The 27426-nt window shown below is 43.2% G+C and overlaps 1 protein-coding gene across 1 annotated transcript in view; it reads right to left on the bottom strand.

Moving 5' to 3' along the window:
• TNS3 (tensin 3) overlaps nucleotides 1-27426 on the bottom strand; it is a 101464-nt gene that overhangs the window by 13868 nt on the left and 60170 nt on the right. The window contains exons 16-19 of the mRNA XM_084279904.1: nucleotides 6874-7045; nucleotides 4286-4929; nucleotides 3561-3647; nucleotides 1519-1650 (exon numbers count right to left, since the gene is read on the bottom strand). Of these exons, the coding sequence (XP_084136030.1) occupies nucleotides 1519-1650; nucleotides 3561-3647; nucleotides 4286-4929; nucleotides 6874-7045 (1035 nt within the window). The remainder of the gene's footprint in view (nucleotides 1-1518; nucleotides 1651-3560; nucleotides 3648-4285; nucleotides 4930-6873; nucleotides 7046-27426) is intronic.

The raw sequence follows: 27426 nt of genomic DNA, 5'->3' as shown, positions 1-27426 counted from the left end.
TGGGGTCTCACCAAAGGAGAGCAGAGGGGCAAAATCACCTCCCTTGACCTGATGGCCATGCTGTTCCTGATGCAGGCCTGGATACAGTTGGTTTTCTGGCCTGCAAGTGTGCATTGCTGAGACGTGTTCAGCTTTACATCAATCAACATTCCCAAGACCTTCTCCTGAGGGATACTCTCAAGTCATTCTCCACCCAGCCTGAGTTGTGCTGGGGACTGCCCTGACCTTGCACTTGGCCTTGCTGAACATGAGGTTTGCACAGGCCCACTTCTCAAGCCTGTCAAGCCCCCTCTGGGTGGTATCCCTTCCCTCCTGTGTGTTGACTGTACCACACAGCTTGGTGTCATCTGCAAACTTGCTGAGGGTGCACTCGATCCCACTGACCATGTCACCAACTACGATGCTGAATGGTACCAGTCCCCACACCAGCCCTTTAGGAATGACACTCGTCACTTGTCTCCACTTGGACACTGAGCCATTGACCACAAGTCTTCAAGTGCAACTGTCCAGACAGTTCCACATCCACTGAGTGGTCCATCCATCAAATTGAATTTGGAGACAAGGATATCGTGTGGGACAGCATTCACATGCTTTGTACCGGCCCAGGTACATGACATCAGTTGCTCTTCCCTTATTCACCAACACTCTAACCCCATCCTAGAAGGACACCAGATTTGATAGGCAAGATTTGCCCTTAGTGAAGCCATGTTGCCTGTCACCAACCACCTCCTTATTTTCCATGTGTCTGACGATAGTTTCCAGGAGGATCTGCTTCACCATCTTGTCAGCCAAAGAGGTGAGACTGACTGGTCTATAGTTCCACAGTCTTCTTTTTCTCACTTTATAAAAAATGGGGGCTATGTTTCATTTCTTCCAGTCAGTGGGAGCTTCACCAGACTGCCACGATGTCTCAGATATGATGGAGAGTGGCACAGCTGCTTCATCCACCAGGATGATTCCCTCAGGACCATCTGAGGATGCAACTGGTCAGGTGCCATGGACTTGTGTACTTTCAAGTTCCCTAGGTGTTCTCAAACCTGGACAGTTTTTCATTCTCCCAGTCCTTGCCTTTACCTTCTGTGACCTAGGCAGTGTGACTAGAGCCCTTCTTGGTGAAGACTGAGGCAAAAAATTCATTGACTACCTTAGCCTTCTCCATATCCTGGGTAACCGGGATATTCAGTCTTCCAGCTAAGAATCACTTACATGGTGGTATGTGGATCAAATGCAGACTTCTGACTACTAGGGTCAACCTACTACTGAGATAACACCAGTTTTCTGTCAGGTTAATAAGGTACAACACATGCACGGCCACAAAGAAAATACACTTATGGGCCATGGTGGAACTGTAAAGTACAACAGACATTATATCCAGTCTCATTTAACAAGGTACAAAATAGAGCCTGTAATTCAAGTTGAACCTAATAGCACAGGGCAGATCCTTCTAGATTATTACCCAGTAATAAGTACTTCCTATATGTACAGCTTGGTCAGTAATAGGTATAAAGCATATAGTACCTTTCTTGTTCAGCTGCAGTACAGAAGGAGGTGGTGTAGCAACCTTCATTGCTAGCCCATAGGCTCCCCGGAAAGAATGACTGTCTCGAACAACGAATGCCCCAGGTTCCTTGTCCTTGAGAACAGCAATCGCTGCAAGGGATTCCGGGAAAGAGAGAGAAAAAGAGTTCCAGAACAATGCACACACCCAAAAAGTACAGATTAATGCGATGCTAAAAGATATTATATCCTTTTTTTGGTCTCTGCTGCTGTAAAACAGAATACAAGCTGCTGTAAAGTAGTATACAGTCTAGCATGTTTGGGGGATCAGAATGGAAACATCTTGGCAAATCCCACAGATACTTATTTCAAGAGAAGCCTGAAGTACAGATCCCTTCTGATTTTTAACTGAGAAGGACACTCAGACTCCACCTGGATTCCTGCAACCAGTGCAAGAGCAAGCTGATTCCTGCTCACAGTTTAACAACTTGTTAGAAGCACAACAGAGAACACAGATCTCTGTAACTCCCAGGCTGATTAGACAGCACTGCTTTTCTCCTCCTATGTTGCTTCAACAGGGCAGAGCAGATCGGTTTTCGTCAACCACCACGTTTCTGTGACTGCAAAGGGGTCTCACTCCTGTACTAGTTTTAAATGAGGGAAGGGATATATTTCCTCTTTGATCATCTAAACATTTAAACATTTTTGTCCATATTCTGTGATCCCTGATGGAAGTGGGATATGAAGTCCTTCCTGAGAGGAACCATTTGCAGATAAACTGGTCTTGCGTTGCATGTATCTACTGAAGACTTTCAAACCTAGTAGCCCAAAATCAAGCTCACTCTGAAAATAAGACAAAACATTTATCCAACAATTGATCTTAATTTCATCTTACTAAAACTGTAGCACTTGGCTCTTTTTTTTTTTTCCCTTAGGCTTTTTGTAAATCCTCCTGTTTGTTTCCAGAATTTCTAACAATCAGCAAGACTTCAAAGAAACCCTGGAAAAAGCCCAAATATGACCCTGGAGTCCTTAACTGTCTGTATATATATATAGAACATGGAAATTATGCTTATGGGGCATGAAGCCATATTTTGCAAGCCTTGAGCTTACATCAGAAACACAAACGTTTTTAAATTTTCCCCCTATGGAAACAAAAGTAGTGACAGCAAATTGGGGAAACGCAGCCGTAACTGTCTCCAGTTCAAGCGAGTTTTCACAATAACCCTGCAATTCAGCAGTATTTACATAACACTTCTAAATCTGCAGGGGGACAGTAATCATTTGTGACAGGAGCCATCCATTAAGTACAGGAAAAAAGAACAAGCACTCCTCCTCTTCAACAAGAGTATCTTAAAACACTTTGTAAAAGGAATTTTACTTGGTAAGGTGACAAGAGGCTTACTAAAAGGTTGGGAAGATTTTATTTTCATTTTTTCAGACAGGTAGGTTTACCTTCCCTCTCTAGACTCACATCAAGCCAGGAAATTTTTTTTACACACCTAAAACTCTGTTCTCAATATGGGCAGGGAGCAGATAAAGGGAAGGGGACTGGAATTAAAGGAACAGTAAAACCTAATCTGAAAAATTATCTGGTTTCTATTATTGTTATTCTCCTGAGCTTGTATTTACCACTACAAGAGGCATCTCCACCCTCTGAGAAACTATGAACTAGACAGACATAGCAATCCACCATTTCCTAAGAGGTGAAGGCTATTTTGGTTTTGTGAGAACTTCCTTTCCAATGCAGAACTAATTTGTCATTTTTCCTTTCTGACAACCATATTTTAAGAATCCCAGTAAAAAAACCTGCTGTAATTCATTACATACAGCTCAGTATAGCTGAATATTACAATACTGACACAAGGACCGTCAGAACAATTGCATTCAGCACCCAGCATGCTTTATTTACACATTGCTGTAGGGACAAGGTCTAAGTTCCTAAGTGCACGGCTTTTGTATTTCTTTTAGACATCAAGTATGCATAAAAAGTATTTAAGGAGAATTCATCAACCAGCCTTTCTGTGAATGTATATGCCAGAATATGGTATCAGTTGATATACCTTGTTCTCTTGAAATGTCTGGCTTATACCAGAACTTGGACGTGTCCTGGACAAATTTTACAGTCACATGTTTATCAGTTGTGTTTTCTGTGAAATACAAGGGAAAAAGAGTAAAGATTTGTTTTAAATACAAAAGCATTTTTAACAACTTTCCAACTTTCCATCACTTTAATTATCTTTAAAAATCATGATTAGAAGAACTATTTAGAGAAACTCTGAACTACTTAAGAACCAGCAAATACAATACCATACACTAAGATTCTGAAAGCATTCTTGAAGTTTCATTTTGCAAAGCACAGAGAGTATTAAAAACTCTTAAATTTATAAAGCTGTATTAAATACAAAGCTTCTCAGAGGGGTCCAATGAATACACATATACATTTTTAACTATTTTTGACACAACTCTAGAAAGCTGCAAAGATAAGCAAGCCCCTCATTAAAAGAAGTCAGACTCCACACTGCTCACTTATGGTTTGGCAGTTCAAAAGGTAGGCTGCCCTTGGCTGATATCAAGGGAAGCACAGAAAGAGTTCTACAGCCTTGTTCTCTGAATAATATATTCAAAGCCAGTGAACTGGTGCCACTCAGAGCAAGCATTCACGTCCTCTGTGCCATTTTCATTCCATTGCTTCTATTTTCCTTCTCACTTTTAAAATCCCCTAAATGCTTTTAGTAAACTTATATAAAATCTAATTTATTTTGCATTTCTTTGATGCAGCACCTACCTGGCACTGGCGAAGTGTTTAACATTTTTGAGAAATCTGGGAGGACATTTGGGAAGGGGATGCTGATTGTGCTTCCACTGTGGGGGCTAGAGAAGCCACTTGAAGAAGGTGACACAGAGGCAAACGAACGGTCTCCTTCAGAGGACCTCTTTTTCTCTGGAAGAGGTGGCTGAGCGTGTAGGTTCCCTCCATGGTGCTGCTGAACCACGTTGTTCTGGCTATTGTGTCCAGAGACCACTGTAAGAAAGTTTTGTGTCAAAAAGCCATTGTCCTCAGCACTTGCCACTGACGAGCTCATGGGTTTAGGAGAGGTGCTAGCATTGGCTATGAATGTAGTTTGTTTCTCCTCTCGCGGGGAGGTACTGCTCCTGTTGCCCCCACCATAGCTGAGGTAGGCCCGGGCACTGCTTCTGACAGCAGGTTCTTGCTGTGACTCTGCTGGTGAATTCTCCAGGCTGCTCATGGTGAGAACTTGAAGTCCTGGAGTTTGGAAATGAGACAAGAGAGAGACATCTTGCACGGCGTTTGAAAATTCAGAGGGCACAAGGTAACCTCCTGGTGGCCTGCTGTTTCCCATTGAAAGCTGGAGCGATGAGGAAGCTTTAGGGCTGCTTTCAAGCCAAGGATGTTCTGTTGCAGAGGAACTGTCAAAAAAAGCCAAAAATTGAACATAAAAATAAACTAGCCAAATCATTCTCTTACAACGTCACTGTACAACCCAACCCATATTCCAGCAACCCTTGAAAGCAATAAATTACCTCACCCAGGACAATACCAGAGGGTGTTCTTTGATAATATGCTGGATTTGGTGATGCAGCTGGATCAAGGGATTCCAGCCCCATCCTGAACACTCATTTCTTCAGTGTAGGTCATTATTTTCTACCTCATCTCACCCTCCACCTAGACATGCTGATGGAGTTTGCACCGTAAACCAGGCCATTATTCTAATCATAGTTAAAAATACTCCTCCTTCCCCCATTTGAGAGGGTTACTTTTAATATGAATCAATTCAATGAGGCTGTCCTCAGCACTGCTTCACATACAGTGGTCCTGGAAATCTCTACATGGTGAGCTGAAGTGCTACCTGGAAAAGAGCAACAGGAGGCAAGAATTTCTTAAGCCAAAGCTGCCATCAAAGGCAGAGGTTTATGGAAGAAAGCTGACACTGCCACAGCAATTCCCACATTCAGAGTAAGAATGCTCATTAAAATCAAAATCAAACAAGCAAACAAAACCCCCACAAAAATAGACTAAGGAGGTAGTTGTGCACTATCACACATTAAAACAGTAACTATGATAAGAACATAGTTAAAAAGACCCAGGACTCTTAGACCTTTTAATAAAATTTGTATTTAACAAGGAAGGCAGGCAGGTCCAGTCATTAATTTACTTGTTGACAGAATCATTTAGATAGACAGAATTAAGTCTTTCAACAGTAAACATTAGATTTTTCTACTGGGTATCAATTCAACCTGACCAAGTGAAGAATAACAAATATTCCAAATGAGACAAACTAAGCTTCTGATTAAACCATCTGATTAAAGTTTAAATTATCTCCTTGTTTCAGGAAGTGAAATGCCCTCAGACATTACCAGCAATATCAACTGTAGACAGAACAAACTCACTGTGAGATGCAAAAGGAAAAGAGCTGACATAGTATATATAAAAAAGAAGGGATTTTTAATTAAGAGAGAATTGTGACAAGGATATCAGTAAATTTTAATAGATCAAAGTGGAGGGCCAAAAAGAAATGACAGGGAAGCAAAGGGAAGAGGACATTGAAAGAAAAAACAGCCAACCCAACAGCTGTAGCTATCATCTGCTAGATGAAATTAAAATATGACAGAACAAATATTTAGAAAGGGAACAAAATTTTCTAGATAAAGTTTGAAGTAGGAATGCAATGTTGATAATGACTGCATTGCCTGATAAGCTTTTAATTCATATCCATGTATAATGAAATGTTACATTCCCTCCTACTCAGAAAACGCTAACATACTTTATTCAGTCTTATGATTCAGATTCATAATCACATAAAAAACCCATTCTTGCACAGTCCAAGTACTGATTGAATATGAAATAAGTTAGATAGGAAGATAAATAAAAGATAGGCATCAACATACTTTTTACCACAATACAATTATGAAAGAATAGAATCTCTCAGCCTGCCAAACAGTTGAAAGGGAATCACTATCAAAACCAAATCCTCTCACATTTTACCGACTAGAAATGCATGTACAGCAGTGCAAAGTGTTCCCTCTCTGATACAGAACTTACTCCAATGTGAAATTTCTTTAAGTATTTTCCAGGAAAGTATTAGAGAAGCTGGTTAAGTATAAATGAAAATATGTAAGAGCCTGTGCTAGCATATAATAAAGTAACTGAGCTATAAATTTCTATTTTTTTTTGTATTCCTATTTATCTTCACTGGTAATTGTCTCCCTGACACATAAGTAACACCTTTGTATGCGGTGAATTCAAGCTGATGAACAAGATTATCATTAAATGTCAAGTCCTTGGACAAATGCTCTGCAATGAAGATGCAGGAATAGTAATTGGCTGGAAAGTATAGAAGAATCTTTTCCTACCTTTCTCCCCCTGTGATAGGACTGTTGCTTGAAACAGTACATGAAGATGTAAAACAGCGCTGAAAGGAGGGATCTGTCTGCATGTTGGCCCTCAGTAAAGCAGGGCTAGTGCTCACAGTGCTGTCAGACATTGCCATAGAGTGGTTAATGGCTTCTGTGTAACTTCGAGATTCTGCAGCAAAGGAAACAAAGTAAAAGGCAAGTTAAAACACAACTTACATTTTTATGGAGCTTATATTGAAAGAAGTGTTTATAAAACAATGTTTTTTTCTTAATAAGACTCTAAAAAAAAGCTTTTGTTGTTCAAGCAGTAACATTTTATTTCACAACATTATGTTGATTGCTGATCCAGCAGGACAAATGGTAGAGGGAATGAAGATTACAGAAATGCACCACTCAAACTGTTTTATCAGTTCTCCAGGGCATGTCCTCTAGCCCAAAAGATGAGAAGAGACACATCTGTTCCAAGCTGGTCTGCACGCCACAGTCTGCAGTGTTGATCAGGTATGTCTAGTTAAGGGTCCTATGTGACTACACACACCATCAGTGTGCACTTAAACACCAAAGTCGTAGAAAACTGAAGCATTAATTCAGCCTGTCCATTCAGCCTGCTGAAGAAAATGAAACAGAATCTCAAGCACCTAGGACTACAGGAAAAATCTGGATCAATGAAGACTTACCTCCAGTGGAAGAGGACCAAGCAAGATGCTTGGTCTTAAACAAACAGGACATATGGAAGTTCAGTGAGGCCTAACAGGTAGCACCCACAAGACCTGAGGGAGCTGGCTGATACCATGCAAGGCCACTCTCAATAATCTGGGAAAGGTCACAATGATTGGGAGATTCCTGAAGACTACAAGAGAGCAAATGTCACTCCTATCTTCAAGAATGACATGAATTGGGGGAACTACAAGCTTTTCTAGCCTACCTAATCTCAGCTTCTGGGACGGTAATGGAGCAACTAACCCTGGACACCATTACCAAACACATGAAGGAAAAGAAGATTTAGAATCATGGAATTGTCTCAGTTGGAAAGGCCCTTTCAGATCATCAAGTCTAACCATCAACCTAACCTGCCAAACTACCACTAAACTATTCCCTTTAAGTACTGCAACTACCCATCTCTTACCTCCAGGGATTACTACTCCACCACCTCCCCGGGCAGCCCATTCCAATGCCTGAAAACCTGCTCTGTGAAGCAATTTTTCCTAACATGCAATATCAAGTAGATTTAGAGTAGTCAGCATGGATTTACAAGAGGGAAATCATGCTTATCCACCCTGATAGCCTTCTTCAGTGAATTGACTAGCGAAAGAAAAAAAAAAAAGTAAAGCAACTGGAAGCTTTTTCTTCTCTGCTAGCTTGCAAACAGCATCAGAGTAATTGATTTCTAAGCTGATTCAAGTCTGAATTATTTTCAATTTAATTACACTGGACATAAACACTACAGGATATATATATTTTTTTTAAAAGATGCATTTGAATGAGGAACAGTTCAATCCCTTTCTTTACAGGTACATTTTAATAACCAGTGAAGCTCTATGGAGGATTAAGTTTAATTATTCTGGTATATTCTAAAGCAATCCAACATGTATTCACATAACCCAGTTCACAGAATGATAGGAAGGGACCTCTGGAGACCATCCAGTCCAACTACCCTGCCAGAGCAGGATCACCTAGAGCAGGCCGCACAGGACAGCCTCCAGCCAGGTTTTGAATGTTTCCAGAGAAGGACACTCCACAACCCCTCTGGACAGCCTGTGCCAGTGCTCTGCCACCCTCACAGTAAAAAGATTTTTCCTCATGTTTCGGTGGAACTTCCTATACTCAAGTTTGTGCCCATTGCCTCTTGTCCTATCACTGGGCACCACTGAAAAAAGAGGCATTATTTTCTACCACAGAAGCAGCCATGCAAATGCACGTGCATCTGAATGACTTCATACACCTGAACAGTTCCATTGACATGAACACTTGCAGGACTGGAAACCAGTAAGATAATCACAGATTAAACAATCTTGAATTCAGTCCCTTGAGTAGATACACTTCAAAAGATCTAGTGCTAAAAAACAACACAAGAAAGTTACAGAACCTTTCCAGTCCCGCAAAGAATTAAGATCATATTAATGCATCTCTTCCAATAAGGAAATCTTTCTAATGTAAAAAGGAGGAAGGTTCTCGCTATTTCTATGTCTAAATAAATCTTTTCCCTTTCAATTGATGACGGAGCCTGGCTCTGCAATTATTTGAATGAGGGGTGCACAAGGTACTTAAAAGAAATGCCTGAGATAAGAAAATCTGCAAATAAGTGCCCTGAATGAAAACCATTTAAATTCCTCAAATAGCATACAAATTATACAGAACAAACATTTAATTGGATAAGGGAAACATTAGAAAAATGCAACACTGTCTTTCAACTATACCCATTACTTTTAACTATATCCATTCCAGCCATAAAAGTGAGCTTTAAGGAAATACTGCAAAAGTCTGTGTGGTGTCTAAAAGCTGGAAAAATCTGAATCTGTATCTCTCTAACATATCAGATATGTTACAGTCATTCACATACTGTTGCAAAAACAGTCAAAAAACCCACGTACATCTGAAGATTTTCAGTAGGCCAAAAGCAGATGAATTTACCAAGAGCATCATCTGTACAACAGCCATATCATCTCTGCACATGAATCTGTAGTTGGCCCCCACTAACACTGCAGGTTGAAATGACTGCTACTGTATGGGAGAGGTTAATGCATTCCCTGCAGGGATGGGAATTATGATCACAAGCCTAACTTCATATGCTTACTTGTTTTGTGCCTCTATGTCTGTTCTCCTGATACCAGAATATAGAGGGAAGTCACTAGATTCCAGTTACCAAGAACCTGGGGGCAGGAAGGGGAGTGGCACTCCTGAAATACCTTAAAATCCTCTCCCACTCTAATGCGATCTCAACTATGTGCATAAGAGCAATGTAAAGCATTTTCTCAGCCAAGTCCTCTCCTTCTCCCACCAACAACAGCAATTGCCTTAAGAAATGACCGAGACTTGATTGCTCCCTGTTTCAGGCCTTGGACTGTTGCTATTACCTTCAGAGCACTGCATGCTGTGTGAGGGAATGACCGCTGTCGTGCTCACAGATGAAGCATTTCTTTCGATACCTCATTTCCACAGGTGTAAAATGTTAAACTAAGACTGAAAACCCACTGGCAGCCAGGTATGTAATCTGCAGAAAGAATACAAACTCTGTACAACAATCTTCCCAGGCTGGAAACAAGTACATCTGAAAGGCACTTCCCATGAAAGGAGCTTTGTTTATCTTTCAATTAAAAACAAGCTTGCTGAATATTTCAACTATGTCCTTTCAATTGTCTGATGCAGCGTCCACACTCGCCAGTCAGCTGTTAACCCTTCATCTCAAGGAGTCATTAACTCAGTGCTATCTAACAGCTTCTACAGCATTTCTGTATGCAGGGTACAATCTCCCCTGCTGTTTGCTGCAAGGTGTCAGCGCTTCTTGCTGAAGGCCCCTACTACATCCACACCGTTCTATCTGTGAGTACACTGACACTGCAAAAGTGCAGCTTTAAAGAAGAGATATGACAAAACCAGGATCATCCATGTCATGCCTCTTCACATACTTGGGTCAGATCTGCATAGCTACATCTGCTTTCATTGATCATCATCTTTACAGAAGTAATCGAAGAGAGGAACTGGACTTTCTGCATCATAAAAAAATGAAAAGTAGTATTTGTGATAAAAACCCAATACTATTGCACCCACATGCAAGGTAGAAAAATACACATCTTCTCCTGACCTATTCTGGCAACAAATGTCAAATACTTGTAAAAGTTGCAAGCTTCTTTCAGTTGTATGCACAAACACCTGGATGTGCCTAGGACACAACTATATGAAGTATGATATTAAAGACTAACTTGCATTTTAATCCACTAAATCTGTTAAAACACAATTTATAAAGAATGCCCAAAAAATATCCACCAAAAAAACTCCAGACTGCTTTAATGCATGCCATGGTCCAGATATGTAAAAATGTACCTTTCACAGAATCACAGAATGGTAGAGTTTGGAAGGGACCTCTAGAGATCATCTAGTCCAATGCATGATGTTAATTCCCTGTACAGTGGGCATGTCAAGGGAATACTGTCCATGCCCGCACATGTGCCCTGGTTTTCAGGCTGTTCCTCCCTCAGAGGAAAGGAAGTTTTTCCTCATACTGAGATGGAACTTCCCGTGTCCCAGTTTGTACCCATTGACCCTTGTCCTGTCACTGGGCACCACTGAAATTTCTGTGCCTAATCCTCCTGACATTTGCCTTTTAGGTATCTGTAAGAATTGATCAGACCCCATCCCAGTCTTCTCCAGGCTAAACAGACCCAGCCCTCTCAGCTTGTCCTCATAGGAGTCCCCTCCAGTCCCCTCATCATCTTTGTAGCCCTCTGCTGGGCTCTCTCCCACAGTTCCTTGTCTTTCTTGAACTGGGAAGCCCAGAACTGGTCACAGTACTCCATATGCGGCCTCACCAGGGCAGAGGAGAGTGGGAAGATCATCTCCCTCAGCTTGCTGACCATGTTCTTCTTAATGCACCCCACAACTGACCTTCTAGGTGACAAGGGCACACTGCTGGGTCATGGTCAACTTGTCCACCAGGATCCCAGCTCCTTCTTCACAGAGCTGCTTCCCAGTGGTTCAACCCCTAGCTTGTACTAGTGCATCAAATTATTCCTCCCTTTTCCTCTTTCTTGAGCAGATGAAGGACAAAATCATCTCATGGCTTTGAAATCAGTGGTCCAACAATGTCAGAGAATTGAAAGGAACAGTTATTCCATCATCTGATCTTGTATTTTAGCATCTTCTGAGACATTTCCATCTTTGTAGTCCTTTTTCTGAGAAGGTGATAGCTAAACTATATTGCATGAGCTTGAAAACTCCAGTCAAGATCCTCGGTTACACATTTGGGAAAGGAGAGCTGTAAGTCTTGTTCCACTCCAAAAATCCCTGAGTTAACCCCCCAAACTACTGTAGGCCAGCCTAAAAGCTGAATGGACACTGAAAAGTGTATTGTGCTAAAGTAAACCCAAGTTACTGAGCCATTTACAGCCTTAAGGAGCAGCAGAAGGCTATGAAGTTTTGTGCAAGATTTTTAAATTTCACAGTCCAATTCTTGGTTAAGCCCCAGATGGCTTTAACAATGATGAAAAAATTCTCCCTAACAAAACTTGCAAGAAGCCACATCAATGCGCTATGGAACTCCCCTCGTACAAACACTCTCATTCAGAGGTCCCTCTACTTCCACCTCTCACTGTTCACACGAAGAACTCACAAGCCCATTCCTTCAGGGAGACAGTCTGACAAAGTCATCTACAATGGCAGAACGGAAGGCATCTAGGAATGCAATGGAAGAGCACTTGGTATCTTCTGTACACACCAGAATTTATTCTTATTCTTATTTTTTTAGATGATTGCATTCCACTAAGGACTTGCTATTTCTCATTCTCCTGGGACTCACCTTCAACTTGCCCTACCAGACAAGCATTCTGAAGATCTCCTTCCCTCTGACACCTCTTTGAAAAAAAGTAGAATAGTCCACTGCATTCACCAGAAACTCCACGGCACTTCGTAGCTTGCCATCCAGCTGGCTCCAACTAACATTTGGAGTTTACATTACTGCCAACATAAACTCCATGACAGTGCTGAGCTGTTCATCTCTCCTATCCACATCTAGGGAATTGTAAGGGCTTCTATGACAACAGGCTCTGCTGATACAACTTCAGACTAAGGCTCAAAAGATGGCTAATTCCCTTTTCCAATATTAAACTTTATGACTTCTTAATCAAGTGACTCAACCACATATCTGAATGTCTTGCAGAACCGTTAGGCTCCAGCCAGACCTGAGACATTGCACATACAAGGAAAATTAGAGCAAAGATTGAAGAAAACCCTATTCTTCAGTATTAAGCATCAGAACAAGCTAACTAGAGAAACAGCAAATTGCTCCATGGCTTAAACTGCATCAGTAAGACAAAAAATACCAGATGAAGATCTTAAGCACATTTATGAAAGAGGCTTGTTTAGACATGTTTCTTTCCAAACCTTAAAATCTACAAAAGGAGAAAAGCAAAGAAAGTGTTATCAGCGAAGCAATCAACGAAAGCAAAACCATCAACCAGCAAAGTACAGAGCTAATGATACTGAATAGACAAAAGTTTAGTTCTTCTGAAACACTTTGCCAATATTTCAGCAAGGAAACTGTTGATGGAAAAAATAGCTGGAAAAATCACACTTTTGAAGAAACCCACAGCAAGGAAGAGAGCTTCAGTGGAAGAGAGGCAGTGACATGCAATATCCAGTGACAGCTAATTGGACTGGATGAAGTGAAAAGGAATGCACAATTCCAGCTGCACACGGTGAGTATGAAGTAGCAGAGGGTTATGCTACTATGTAAAGCCAGAAAACCTGGAAACTGAATTCATGACAAAAGGCTTTGGCTCTCGGAGAAGAGTCCCTCCAGCAGCAGACACAGTGCTAGCAACAGAACTAGCACAGGGAAAGCTAAGGAGCAAATCAGCAAACTCTACAGAGCTCAGCAGGAAGGCCATAATTAAAAGCCCTGCATAATGATAAAGGATACAGCAAGATGTCCCATTTGAACTAGTTTACAAACTAACACCTTTCCAAGTCTATTAGCACTTTAAGGTTTCTACAGGCTATCCATCTTCCCTATCACTCTCTCTCCTGCTTTTTGAAATGCTAAGGTGCCAAAATTAGTAAGAAAGACCAAGATAATGCTGACTCTCTCTTGCTTTCAGTCAGTCTGAAAACTATTGACTTCACTGAAACTTTGACCTTTTAATACTTGCTGTATTCTGGTTTCAAGTCCACAAAAATACAGGGAACTAAATTATTCTCCTTCATGAAACCCATCAACTTTGGTCCCACTGTTCCTTTCCATAGAATACATGGAAATCAATACAAGATGCTTAAAATCTTGTATTTTATAATTTCAGTTACCAGGGAAGGTAATAACTTTATTAACTCTTTTGCACAGTATATACTATCTTCTCCAGTCCAAGTTGTTCCACCTCTCAGGCCTAAATTTTCCTCAGCTGCTGCTGCTAGTCAGCTTCCATAATTATTTCTTAAGCAAAGAGCTCTGAGAACAACAGCTAATCTACTGTATTATTGTTTCTTTCTTTTTGTTGACAAGAGTTAAAACATAAGTAAGCTGATCTAGGCCATACACACAGACAGCAAAACCCCTAACAACCCTTGGCAGCAACAGAACACCTTCTTGTTCATTATCCTTTAAAAATAAGTTAATTGCTTTCTGCTCTTCACATTTCTGATAAATTTTGAGGGAGTATTTTTTAGGAAACTAGTATCTGCTAAGAAACTTTCCAAATATAAACTTACAGACCGAGATAATGATTGCCATAGCTAGCTTACTTTTTGTGAAACCTCCATTCGGAGTGGTTTTCCTGACACAGACAAAGCAGGATACAATACTTGGGACAGTCCTTTTCTGAGACACAGGTTGGACTACATACCATCAGAGCTGCTTCCTAAACAAAATTTCTAGCTTTCTGTGATAACACTCATTTCCTCATGTAGAAGAGTCTAACAATCATTTCCAAAATATTTTAGTTACATATGCCATCAACAAGTACATTTTGAATGTGTACCCCTGATATATGTAGAATTATTTAACTATGAATTGTATACATGTACTATTGAAGCTTTAATATTTTCTTCCCATACCCTAATGGTTCATGCTGTGCATCATCTGGGGTGCACTCCCCCCACACTTTGGAGACCACCAGTCTAACACGCTGACAGAAAAAAAAAGGACATGCAGTTAAGGGATGCAAAAGAGTTTTTAGTGCGAGTTTTGGGGACATTGTGGTTTTTGTTGGTTTGTGGGGTATTTTTTAAGGGATGAATCAAGGGCAGTTTCCCTGTTGACCTGGGTTTTATGCACATCCATAAACCCTTCTTTCACAACTGCCCATGTTCTTTCAGGAGAACGTCTTGAGCCAAAATCATGCACCATCAGGGAAACACCATCAGTTCCCCCACTTTTCAAAACCACATCAATAGCAAACAGGTTTCTTTCCATGCTTGTGAAGGAAAAGACAATGTTACTATTGCATGGAGACACTGCAAATGCCAGTTTGAGTCTATCAACTCTCTTTGCAAGTAACCGAATCATCCCGATGCACCTGGAGAAGCTATGAAGATGCTGGCTCTAGCATCCACACAATAACCTCTCTGCACGAAGGCAGGCCAGCTTTAGGTACTTCATTAAACAGTACTGAGAAATATCTCAGTGGAATGTATGTATTACATGCTTGGCTCTTACAGAACACACAACGTTGTGGCAGCTGACAACCTGGGAAATAAAACAGAAAATCTGGAGAGGCGGTAAAGTATTTCTCAGAGACATTTATTTGATGGAAGAAATAACATTCAACAGTTAGAACCTGAACAACTAGTAAAGGTAAGCTACACTGCAGTACTGACGGCTTCTAACCTCACACATTTATTTACTGTCTGCATTTAGAAAGTGTTCACTGTGTTTTGGGAACCTTTCAAATGTAGTTAGCATAAAAAAAAAATCCATTCTTGCCTTATGACTAAAGAGGGCTGTAAATAATCCATGTTGCCCCTTCAGGAATTATCCTTGGCACGGCAGCCCTCCCCAGCAAGTACCGTGTGAGCAGTGCTGGCGCCTCGTTATCTCCACAGGAGATTCTGGCCTGCTGGCAAGATGCATGATGAGAGTGGGTGCACACTGGGACATTCCTGTGTGCTGCAACTTCTAGCTCCCATAAGGGCCCAGAGAGGGTCCTGCCAGTAGCAAACAAATGCACCCTCTGAAGTTGTGCCAGGGGTCAGCTTATCTGCAGGCAACCCTACGATCAAGGAATTAATTACACTTACCCACTGCCCCTTGTCTGCTGAGGAATAAATACCACATGGATGCTCTACTAGACCCCACTTTTCTCCATTCACAGTCTCTGCCCTGAAGATCCAGCTTCTTTTCCACTGAGGAAATTGCCATTCCGTTTTCAGACCCTTATACCATTTTACAGATGCTTGGTAACTCTTTATTTGCTGAACAGAATTTATAATGCAGCATCTTCAAAGCAGTCAAATTCTTATCACACCTTTCTGAAGGACTTTCTAACTCTATTTTTATTTTCCCAAATAAAGCACCGAGAAAAAAACCCACAACTTTCCCAGGGACTAAAGCAATGAGTCTTCTCATGTATTTTAAAAGATCCTGCAGATGCTCTGCTATGCACTGTAAGAATAGCTTTGCTGTCTCAGGAATGTAAATCAGCTGTGGAGGCATCTCCTCAAGTCATCCGGGTCATGTGCAAACATAAAACGTGACATTTATTAAAACACTCTTTATTAAAAAGAAAGCCACTGTCAGTCCGTAACGCATAAACAACAGCACTATTGTGCTGCCTTTAAGTACAGCAGATCATTCAGTGATGAACAAAATCAAATCCAAGAAAACAAATTAGAATGCAATTATTAATATGCCCATGCTAGGTTTTCACAGCAAATCAATTAAGTGGCTTTAGAAACAGCCAATTCCACTCTTACTGTGGTTTATCTCATAATGGAACCTCAGACATATATACTGCTGAATACAACAATTTTCATCAGGTTGCAAAATTAAAATGCAACCATTTTAGAGGAAAAAAAAAAACCCTCTAGGAATCAGAAGCGAAAAAACTGGTACCTTCAAAATGAATAGTAGTACTTTTTCAGGCAGAATGACCTGAAATACCAAGAACCTTTCAAGAAAAGAGAGAGAAAAATGTTTGCCCTATGCTCCAATGTTCATTAGCTACTTATTGAGATGTGGAAGATGCAGGTCTTGGGTTGTCTGTGCTGAGCTGAAAAATGCAACTCATGTCTACTGACAGACAAAGTCAATGCAAGTGGGCAATGCTGGGGGTGGGCAAACTGGAGCAAATATTACATGAAAAAAGGAAGGACTGAACTTTGTGTCAGTCCTGGAAGGCAAACACAAAGACTCATCAGTGAAATTTTCAATTTTGTGCTTTGATCCCTTCTACTCTTTCTAGGTAAAAAAAAAGAAGGAAAGAGAGTTTGAATTGAGAGTAGCCTTGAGGAGGGGGACTTGGGGGTGCTGATTGATGACAAGCTCAACATGAGCCGGCAGTGTGCACTAGCAGCTCAGAAGGCCAACCGTGTCCTGGGCTGCATCAAGAACAGAGTGGCCAGCAGGTCAAGGGAGGCAACTTCTGCCCCTCTACTCTGCTACTGTGAGACCCCACCTGGAGTGCTGTGTCCAGCTCTGGAGTCCCCAGGACAGGAAAGACATGGAGCTTTTGGAGCAAGTCGAGAGGCCACAAAGATGATCAGGGGGCTGGAGCCCCTCTCCTATGAAGACAGGCTGCAAGAGTTGGGCTAGTTCAGCCCGGAGAAGAGAAGGCTCCAGTGAGACCTAATTGTGGCCTACTGTCACGGTTTAATGTAGCTGGGTCCTGGTAGAGAACAGGGGGCTGTAGGGATGGCTTCTGCAAGAAATAGCTAGAAGCACTCTGTGGGCCCCAGAGGGTAAACATCGTCCGATTCAAGGCCGGAGTTGCTGCTGAACAAGGCCAAGCCAACCAGCAATAGTCATACTGCCTCCAAGAATCACATTTAGGAGAAGAAAAACCCCAAAACGTTAGCAGGGGCATTTTGCCACTAGAGAGGGATGTAAGATGAAACAGTGAGAAGATGTAAGAAACTGTGCAGGCACCAAGGTCAGTGAAGAGGAGGGGGCGGCAGGGTATGAGGTGCTCCAGGTGCCGGAGAGAGAGAGAGATTCCCCTGCAGCCTGTGGAGAAGACCATGGTGAAGCAGGCTGTCCCCCTGCAGCCCATGGATAACGACAGGAAGCAGAGATCCCATCTGCAGCCTGTGGAGAGACCAACCCATGCCGCAGCAGGTTTGCTGGGGGACTTGTGACTCTGTGGGGCACGAGGCTGGAACAGTCTGGGCTGTAAGGTCAGCACCCCATGGAAAGGAGCCATGCCGAGGCAACTGGCGAGGAGATGATGCCCCAACAGAAACGACTCACAGAGATGTTCGTGGAGGACTGTCTCCTGTGGGTGGAACCCCATGGTGCAGCAGGGGAAGTGTGTGTGAAATGTTCCTCCAGCTAAGAAGGAAAACCACTTGTGAGGAACTCACCGAAACCCCATTCCCTGCCCCTCCCAGCGCCACGATGGGGGGGGGAAGAAGGGAGTAAAATCATGAATGAAGTTAAGTCTGCTAAGAAGGGAGGGGTGGGGGAAGGTGCTTTAAGACCTGGCTGCACTTCTCATTACCCGACTCTGGTTCCACTGGGTGTGCAGTGTAGTTGTAATAAATTAAGAGTTTTCTGTCCTTTATTCTGTGTGGAGTCTGTTTTGCCTGTGACACTGATTACGGAATGATCTCTCCCTGTCCTTATCTTGAATCCTAAGCCTCTCAATATCTATTTTCTTCTCCCCTTTCCAGCTGAAAAGGGGAGTGATAGAGCGGCTTTGGTGAGCATTTGGCTTTTAGCCAGGGCCAAACCACCACACCTACCAATACTTAAAAAGGGCCCTACAGGCAAGTGGCAGAGGGACCATTCACCAGGGAGTGTAGTGACAGGACAAGGGGTAATGGCTTCAAGCTGAAAGAGAGTAGGTTTAGATTAGACGTTAGGAAGAAATTCTTTACTGTGAGGGTGGTGAGGCACTGGGACAGGTTGCCCAGAGAGGCTGTGGAAGCCCCATCCCTGGAAGTGTTAAAGGACAGGCTGGATGAGGCTTTAGGCAACCTGGTCTAGTGAAGGTGTCCCTGCCAATGGCAGGTGGGTGGGAACTAGATGATCCTTGAGGTCCCTTCTAACCCAAAGCATTCTATGATTCTATGAATAAGTGGCTGAACCCAGCTCACTACATCCTGAATACCAGGAGTGAGGGCTGCTTTTTAGTTCTGAAGTAGTGTATCTACATCACTTTCATTTTACAACCAGAAAAGGAACTGATTTTCCAGAGGCTGCTTTCAATAATTTGGAATCCAAACTGGTAAAACCCAATACACTTCAGTTTATCTTCAGTGCTGCTCAATACCATGTAACAGGACAGAGAAGTGAAGATACTAGGTATTTTCTTGGCCTGAATTGTGATTTGGTAACCCTCCTTTCAGGGTCGCAGTCCTTAAAAAAGTATCTGCTGCTACTGACTGAAAAGAAAAATGTCTGCATTAAGGCTGTAAGAGTCAGGCTCTTAAGAAGTATTCCAGTGCATCCCCCAACAGCTGGCTGCTCTAAGACTGTACTATATTTTGATGGAAACTTCAGATCTGGAGTAAGAAAAAAAGACAGCATTTTGCAAGTACTGCCTGAATTTGCATTCTACTGGTGCTAATGGCACAATAATCTGTTTTTCTCATTAAGAAAGAAAACAGGAAAACTATGTGATATTCCTCATTCAGGAAAGCCTTGTGTTTACAAAGTCAGTTCATTTTTCATTCTCTTGAAAGGAAACCGAATGCTGCTATAATATTACTAGCAACTCCTCCGGGAAGGAAAAAGAATGAGCCTGGACACAATTTTTGTACGTAGTCAGCAATTATACACGTTCCAGGCACTCACTCCCCATTTCTTCTTTGAAAAAAAAAACCCACCACTACACAAAAACACTTAAGAAGTCTTCCCCTGCAGAAAAGGCAGCTTCGCAAAGCTCACGAACCCTGACTTACGCCCTCTGACACTCCCTTAACGACCACCGAAGGAAACAAAAAAAGGCTCACACCGGCAAAGCTCCTGGTCCGCAAAGCTCTTCCGTGTCTCCCCGGATTCCAAATGTTGCTCCATAACCACCCAAGGCTTCCCCGAGCTCCCTGCGACCTGGCAAAGCGGCACAGAAGCGCAGCCGCGGGCCCGGCCGGAGCTGCTGTTGTTCGCCGCCTTTAACCCCCGCCCCGCTCCCCAACCGTGCAGGCACAGAGCGCGGGTCACATTTCGCCGCCGCGGCGCCGCGCTAGGAATGCGGCCAGGGAAGCGCAGGCCCCACAAAGCGAGTTTTCAGAGCCAGGAGGACGCGCAGAAAGACGGGAGAGCGGGAACCCAGGAGCCTACCTATGGAAGCCATGGCGTCAGGAGCCCTCTCCTGGAGCGCTAGCCGTGAGCGAAGCCCGCTGCCTCCCGCTGCCCGCGGCAGGCCGGCGAGCCGCGCCGCCGCGCAGAGCAGGGGGGAAAGGCGCTGCCCGCCTCTGCCAGCGCCGACACCATCCGCTCTCCCCCGCACGCCAGAACTTCGCCGCAGAGGATTCCAGCGCCTGCGGCGAAAGAAAACCAGGCTCCCGCTCTCAATACAGCCACTCAGCTGAAGGCAGCCAGAGTTCGATCCATCCGGGCGGAAATTAATGCCCCGATTGTTGTCGGGCTAGCCTCGCCGCCCGCTCTTCAGCCAGGCTGCCCATTCAGTGCATCCCCGCTCTGCTGACTCCACCTCATTTGAATTTTGCTTTCCCCTCTCCCTGCCCTCCCGCCTCTCGCCGCGGCTCACACCGCCTCTCGCACGCACAGCGGCAGCGCAGCTCCCTGCGCATCCTCCGGGCCAGGCAGGGCAGCGCCTCGGGGGTTAAATGCTTGCTGCTCCTCTCTCGTTCCCAGCACGCCAGCCCTAGCATGCGTTTGGTCTGGGTGGCTGGTTTGGTTTTGTTTTGTTTTTTAATGAGATGCCCAGTGTCCACCCCTCACTGACCTCACTGATCAGGTTTGTTTCGGCGCTGCAAGATACGAAACTCTGAACTGACAGATAAGCGCTTTTTTAATGTGGACCAAATCCCAGCTGCTCCTAATGCCAAAGCGCCTCAACAATCTCCGATAAATTTAGCATCCCCAACTCTGAATAAAGTTTGACTCACTTCCCAGGATCTCGTTCACAAAACACCACGTGCAACGGCTGCTGCACCGCAGTCAACATTCACCCAATCGTTCATTGTTCAGAGGGAGTTTTATTTATGGGTCAGGAAGATAGGTGGAAACACTGCAGCGCTGCCACGGCCACCACATTTCCTCCTCAGATTGTTCTTCAGTGCCCCAGGGCACTGGATTTTCTGAAAGGATGGCTGTATGAAATGACTTGATATGGGCAGAAACAAGTATGACCATTTAAAGCTTTCCTGTAATTAATTACTTTCAAATTTCTAATGGCAACATTTTGAACGTGTGTGCTAGATCCTTTTCAGAGCTTTAAAATATACAAATTGCCTTGATTATGGAGATGAGTACTGTTAAACTAATTAGAATTTTTATTTCTTCCACAGACCAAATGGTAAACTAAACCTAACTATTCCTTTATAAATACATTAATTTCTATCACTGATTTTCTGCATAGCAGCTGCTCCTATTAAACAGTTTCATTAAGGTTGCACCCAGGAGACCCAAGGATTAGTTGTGACATACACCACACCATCAGGTAAAAAATAAGGGACAATCCTTGCCATAGGGGCAGAACAGGTTGTTAATGCAGCAGTCCAGAACTGCCATCAGTTACTTTGATTAATTAATTGTACAACTACACTTTCCCTTGGGTGCTCCCTGGCAGAGACAAATGCAGTGGAACGCAGTCTTCAAATGCCTATAAACAGTAGTTATGAGAGAAAATTGCTCTCCATAGAAAGCATTCCTGGCTCTGCATAAAAAGCACAAGGAAACTTTTGGATGTCCCATTTCCTTCCTGATTTTCAAGTCTTGGAAGCTTTGCTTGCTCTGCTATTTATGCTTGCTGAATTAGAAGCAAACAAGAATGGTAATGTTTAACCAAGATGATAACAGTGGTCACATGAGGTTAAGTGGAAAAGTGCTACTTTCCAAAGTAATATACAAATGAAAGTAGAAACAAGGTAATTGAAATTAATATACTTGAGTTTTGTGAACATTTTATCAAATTCACCCTTTGTTAAGATTTATTTTGCATGGAGCTTTCTAACAGAATCAGACTTGGTTATACTTATGGGAGTGTTTATTGATTAATTTTATTTGATGTGAACACTTTTAATGACAAACAAAAGACACCTGACACAAAACCTCACCTTTTGTCACAAGTGCAAAGTTTAAGCCAACTGAGATGCCTTCCAGGGAAGAAAGAAAAAAAAATATCTGAAATTCTAAAGCCAGGCAACATAAAGAGTCACATGGAAATGTTATCATATACAAAAGCACAGAAGTAAGAGTTAGGGAGGGGAGGAGGGTGTTGGATGGGTTGGGTTTAGGTGAGTGCAGTTTGTGAGATAATGCCATCCCAAAAGTAGAAGGTCTGTTACTTGGCAAGGACAATTGCTTTTATAACTGTTCCAGACACAGCACCACGACAAGGATCAGGTCCTCCACATTCTTGACAGCTGGTAGTATTTACTTGCACAGCAAGGCCTGCGAGTAGTTCTTCTAGGTAAAATGCACAAGATGCACAGTTTCATCACACTTACTATCCAAAGTAGATGAAAATGAAGGACTTGAATTGCAACATGCACCTCTCTCCAACAGAAAATCCTGCAGTTCTGCGGGGTTTTGTACATATACAGAACATCTCTGACATGCAAATGCAGCAGCCCATAACCCTCCCAAGCCCCCAAACACAGCACTGTGTTTTGAAAAGGTGTGCTCAGCCATACTTCAGGTTTTGGAGATTTCTTCTCCTTCTGCCTACCTTCAAACTACATGCATTACTCTGACACATCACAGTCATCAAGAGCCACATCATACAGTAGGAGACCTCACCCTGGAAAATCTGAAAAAGCTTGTTTCATGTAATCATAGCAAGGGAAGTAGTTGTTCCCATGGAGTTCTGTTAATTCAATCTTTACTGTACAAAAGGACTAGTAACATCACAAAAATGCAAGCTACCCATGTGCACTGCTAATTAGCATCAGCAGGTATGTGAAAAACAATCCACATCTGTCAGACTGGCTGCTTATCCAATCCTGTATTTCTATTAAAGTCCTCATAAATTTCTGCCAACGGCTTGCTTCTTTGCATCTTCTGAAAAAGCAAAAATTTGTGGTGGATGTCTTAGCTTCAGATTCTTCTTTTTTTATATATATGTGTAAGCTTTTACTCATATATACTTCAGTGAATACATACATAGATACTTATTGGTCAAATTACACCTTTCTGTGGGGAAATATATGGCTTTTTCCTACTGAAAAATAGAAACCAAAATCCCTAAAACTCAGTGCTTCAAAAACCTCTCAAGTAAGCAATATTTCAGTAGTTCTTACAGAGAGAAAAAGTACAAACCAACAAATAATTCCCCCTCTACACACACTAGTGTATTATCAGGGTGTATTTGACATTTAACTGAAAAAGTACATCTGCTTTGAGACTGTGATCAAAAGTTAGAACACTGAAGGCTTCTATAAACACATTTTTCCCTGTGTAATAACTTTGGTTATATAAACATTTTTTTTCCCAATTGACAACTCCAAAATTGCACTGTTTATTTTATTGCCTGAATTTTAGAAACTATAAGCTCTTGTGGATACCAGTGAAGATAATGAAAAGCTGTGTTCAGCACCTTTGGGAATGCCATCATCTTTTCACCTAATAGGTCCATATTCCACGTACAGTCAGTTATCTTGCATGGCAAATACAAAAATGCCTTAAATAATCGAATAAATAAATACCAGTTAATGCTTCTGCTTTCTTTCAAGAGAAAATACCTTTCAGCTAGAGCTACAGGAAGTATGTAAGCTGCACACTGCACAATTAAACTTTCAGATGTATTGCTGCTGGATAGAATTCAAAGTCCCAAGGAACAAGCTGGGATTTGAGAAATGCAAGCTTTGGAAGAGCCATGTTCACGTGGTCACCTAAGGCTAGGTAGTAAATGCTGCAGAAAGGAGTTTTTTAAGATACAGAAAGCTGACAATACCAATCCAGAGGAGTATTTTTACACAAGTTACACACTCTCAAACTTTAAGTAGTCTAATAGAGTTTTCCCCTTATCTTCTACCCAGCGAGCAGCTGAGCACTACATGCCAGTTCCCTCACTCCTCCTTTATACCTGGAGCCTGACATCATGGCATTGAGTATCCCTTTGACTAGTTTGAATCAGCTGTCCTGTGTCCCCTCCCAGCTTCTTGTGAAAAATAACACTACCTTTGCTGCAAACCAGGACATCATCTATGCCTTGATTCTATACCATCTACATCATGCCAAAATCCTACAGTTGCCAGTTAATCACCATCACTTTCCCTCTTTTATATATATACACACACACACACACATCCATGCACACACACATATCATTCCCTTAGTTTATGGGTGATCCCTTCAAAACATCTGTTAAGTTAATTTAATCCATGATTTTAGGCTCCATCTCTCATAACAGTCTTTCAGGGCAGGGGAAATTGTGCATAGTGCTGGACTGTTGCATGCTGCATCCAGAGCTTGCAGTTGGTGTACCTGGCATAGCCCTTGTGTGCTTATCCTTCATTAGTTTTGGTGATTCTTACTGGAATATCATTGACACAGCATATAGCAACTGTAGTAGTGATGATGTACAATGTCAGGGTTATTTAGCAATTAAGATCATACAATTTAATTGTCTGGCTGTTCTCACCTAAAATCAAATCCCCTTGAGATACTGTCCCATCCTTCTGCATCACCTTCCAAGTGCACCCAGGTCTTTAAGCAAAGCAATCCTGCGTATGGGTTTGCTTTTGCCCAAATCAGGGGTAATACAGATGGGGTCTTCCCCAAAATATTCTTCATATGCACTATGGCGACTTTATATCCTTCTACACTGTATGGAAGTCTCAATTGGGCAGGATCAGCTCATCTGGCAGAAGCCCACTCATTAATGTTAACTAACCAGGTGGGCTTTGCTAAATGTCTGTCCCAATGTTTGAAGGTCCCACCATCCATTGCTCTCATTGTAGTCTTTAGCAGTCCATTGTATCATTTTATTTTAGCAGAGGCTGGAGCGAGATAGGGGATATACCCACACAGAGTCATGCTCTTTGGCCCAGGTGTCCACAAGGGTGTTTTGGAAATGAGTCCCATCATCTGATTCAATTTTTTCTGGGGGGCCATGTCAGCAAAGGACTTGATTTTCAAGGCCCAGGATTCTGGGTGTTAGCATGGGGCACAGGATATGTTTACAGCCATCCGGTGGTTATTTCCATCACTGTAAGCACATACCACTTGCCTTGGCAGGTTTCTGGGAGTATGACGTAATCCATCTGCCAGGCCTCCCCGTATTTATATACCAGCCATAGTCCTCCATACTAGAGGGGCCTGACCTGCTTGGATTGCTTGACGGCCAGCGCATGTCTCACATTCATGGATGACCTGTGAGATAGTGTCCATGGTCAAGTCCACCCCTCAATCATGAGCCCAACTACATGTTGTGACTTCCTTGATAGCCTGAGGTGTCATGTGCCCAACTAGCTATAAATAATTCACCCTTATGTTGCCAGTTGAAGGCTACCTGAGCTGCTCCTCACAGGGCGTTTGCGACCATCCATGAGACACTATAGAGCCAGAACAATGGCTGTGTTTTTGATCAACAATGTTGTGGTGGTTTGACCCTGGCTGGAGGCCAGATGCCCCCCAAAGTCACTCTGTCACTCCCCTGTTCAGCTGGACAGGGGAGAAAATAGATATCGAGAGGCTTAGGAGTTGAGATAAGAACAAGGGAGAGATCATTCCACAATCAGCGTCATGGGCAAAACAGACTCAACACGGAATAAAGGAAACTCTATAATTTATTACAACTACACTACACACCCAGTGAAACCAGAGATGGGTAATGAGAAGTGCAACCAGATCTTAAAGCACCTTCCCCCCACCCTTCACTTCTTCCCAGGGTCAAAACTCAACTTTATTCAAGATTTCTCACTTTCTTCCTCCCCCATTGTGGCATGAGGAGGGGCAGGGCCTGGGAGAATGGGGTTTCGGTTAGTTCCTCACACATGTTCTCCATCTTAGCCGGGACGGGGAGGTGGGGGATTGGGGGTGCATTCCTCCCACTCTTCCCCTGCTCCAGTGTGGGGGGTCCCACCCAAGGGAGACAGTCCTCCACAAACTTCTCCAACATGAGTCCTTTCCCACTGGGCTTCAGCTCTTCACCAGCTGCCCCAGCGTGGGTCACTGCTGTGGGGTGCAGTCACAAATCATATAATGTCTCCCAGTCTCTCAGGCCCAAACTAGTCCAGCCTGGTACTCCACAGAGTCACAGGCCTCCCTCCCCCCCAGCAAACCTGCTCTGGCGTGGATCTCTCTCTCTGACCCTCATCTCTGTGTCTCTGTCTCTCTCCACCAGCTCCAAGTGCTGGCAGAGGCTTGTTCCAACGCGGGTCACTGCATCTCCTGTATGTCTCCACCTGCTCCAGTGTGGGGCCTCTCCACAGGCTGCAGGTGGGGCTTGGCCTTTTCCATGGGCTGCAGGGGACACAGCCGCTCCATGGGGTGCAGGGGCATCTTTCTCTCCGGCACCTGGGGCACCTCCTCCCCACCTGGTGTCTGCACAGTTCCTTACATCTTCTTAGTCTCTTCTCTGGTGGCAAAAAGCAGCTGCTTGGGGTTTTTTTACTTAAATGTGATTCCCAGAGGCACTGTGACCATCACTGATGGACTCAGCCTTGGTCAACAATGACTCTGGCCTTGAGCCAGCTGGTGTTTGCTCTGTCAGGCCTGCAGAAAGCTTCTGGCTGCTGCTTGCAGAATCCACTCCTGCAGAGCCCCCCCTCCTCCACCTGAACCCTGCCACTCAAAACTACAACAGGTGTGTACCCTCTGTATCCTCTCTCCAGAGCAGAGGAGCAGTTCTTCCTAACAGCTAAAATACTGGTCCATACATGTGGGGAATAGGACATATTCTCATCAAGGTGCTGGACCTTCCAGGACAGTTTCTCCACAGTCAAGATAATGGAGGATTAGAAATTTTCTTTTTACTGGCAGAGTCAGTGAGCCAGTTTATGTACTGTTGGTGCCTCTTCACTATTCCAGTCTGTTACTACCAATGAATTTGCATATGACAATAGAGTGCTCCATACAAACTTCTGCCACATGGGTCATGTGCATTGTACTTCATTGGGATCTATGGGTAACTCTAAGTTGCCTGCATCGTAATACAGCATCTCCTGCACAACTGATTTCCTCAGATACTGGATACCTTGCTCCATCGTGGTCGACTTGCCTGAATGAAATACATCATCTTCCTTGAAGGGATACCTTTCCTTCATGCTTGACACATCACCTCCAGAGACTAAGGGCTTGAGTCTTTTTCCCACTGCCTCTGTCAATGCTCCCTTTCCCTACATGGGGATCCCAGCTGCTCCTTACTCTCTCATTCCAGACTACTCGATCCATTATCCCAGCATCAGAGTAGCCAGGTGATAATGTGATCACCTGGATAGTGGCTGAAGTCTTTTTCCATATCTTGCAGCACACTCAGGTCAAGGGGTCATTCGGGTGATTATCTCTGGTTCTGCCTCTTCCTCTTGTTCTCATGGTGGCCCTGGTTCATCATCATA

This window comes from Gallinula chloropus, assembly GCF_964237585.1.
Source record: "Gallinula chloropus genome assembly, chromosome: 2".
Classification (NCBI taxonomy): Eukaryota; Metazoa; Chordata; class Aves; order Gruiformes; family Rallidae; genus Gallinula; species Gallinula chloropus.
The sequence above is the reverse complement of the archived record's forward strand: the minus strand, read 5'-3'. Positions and strand labels throughout refer to the sequence as shown.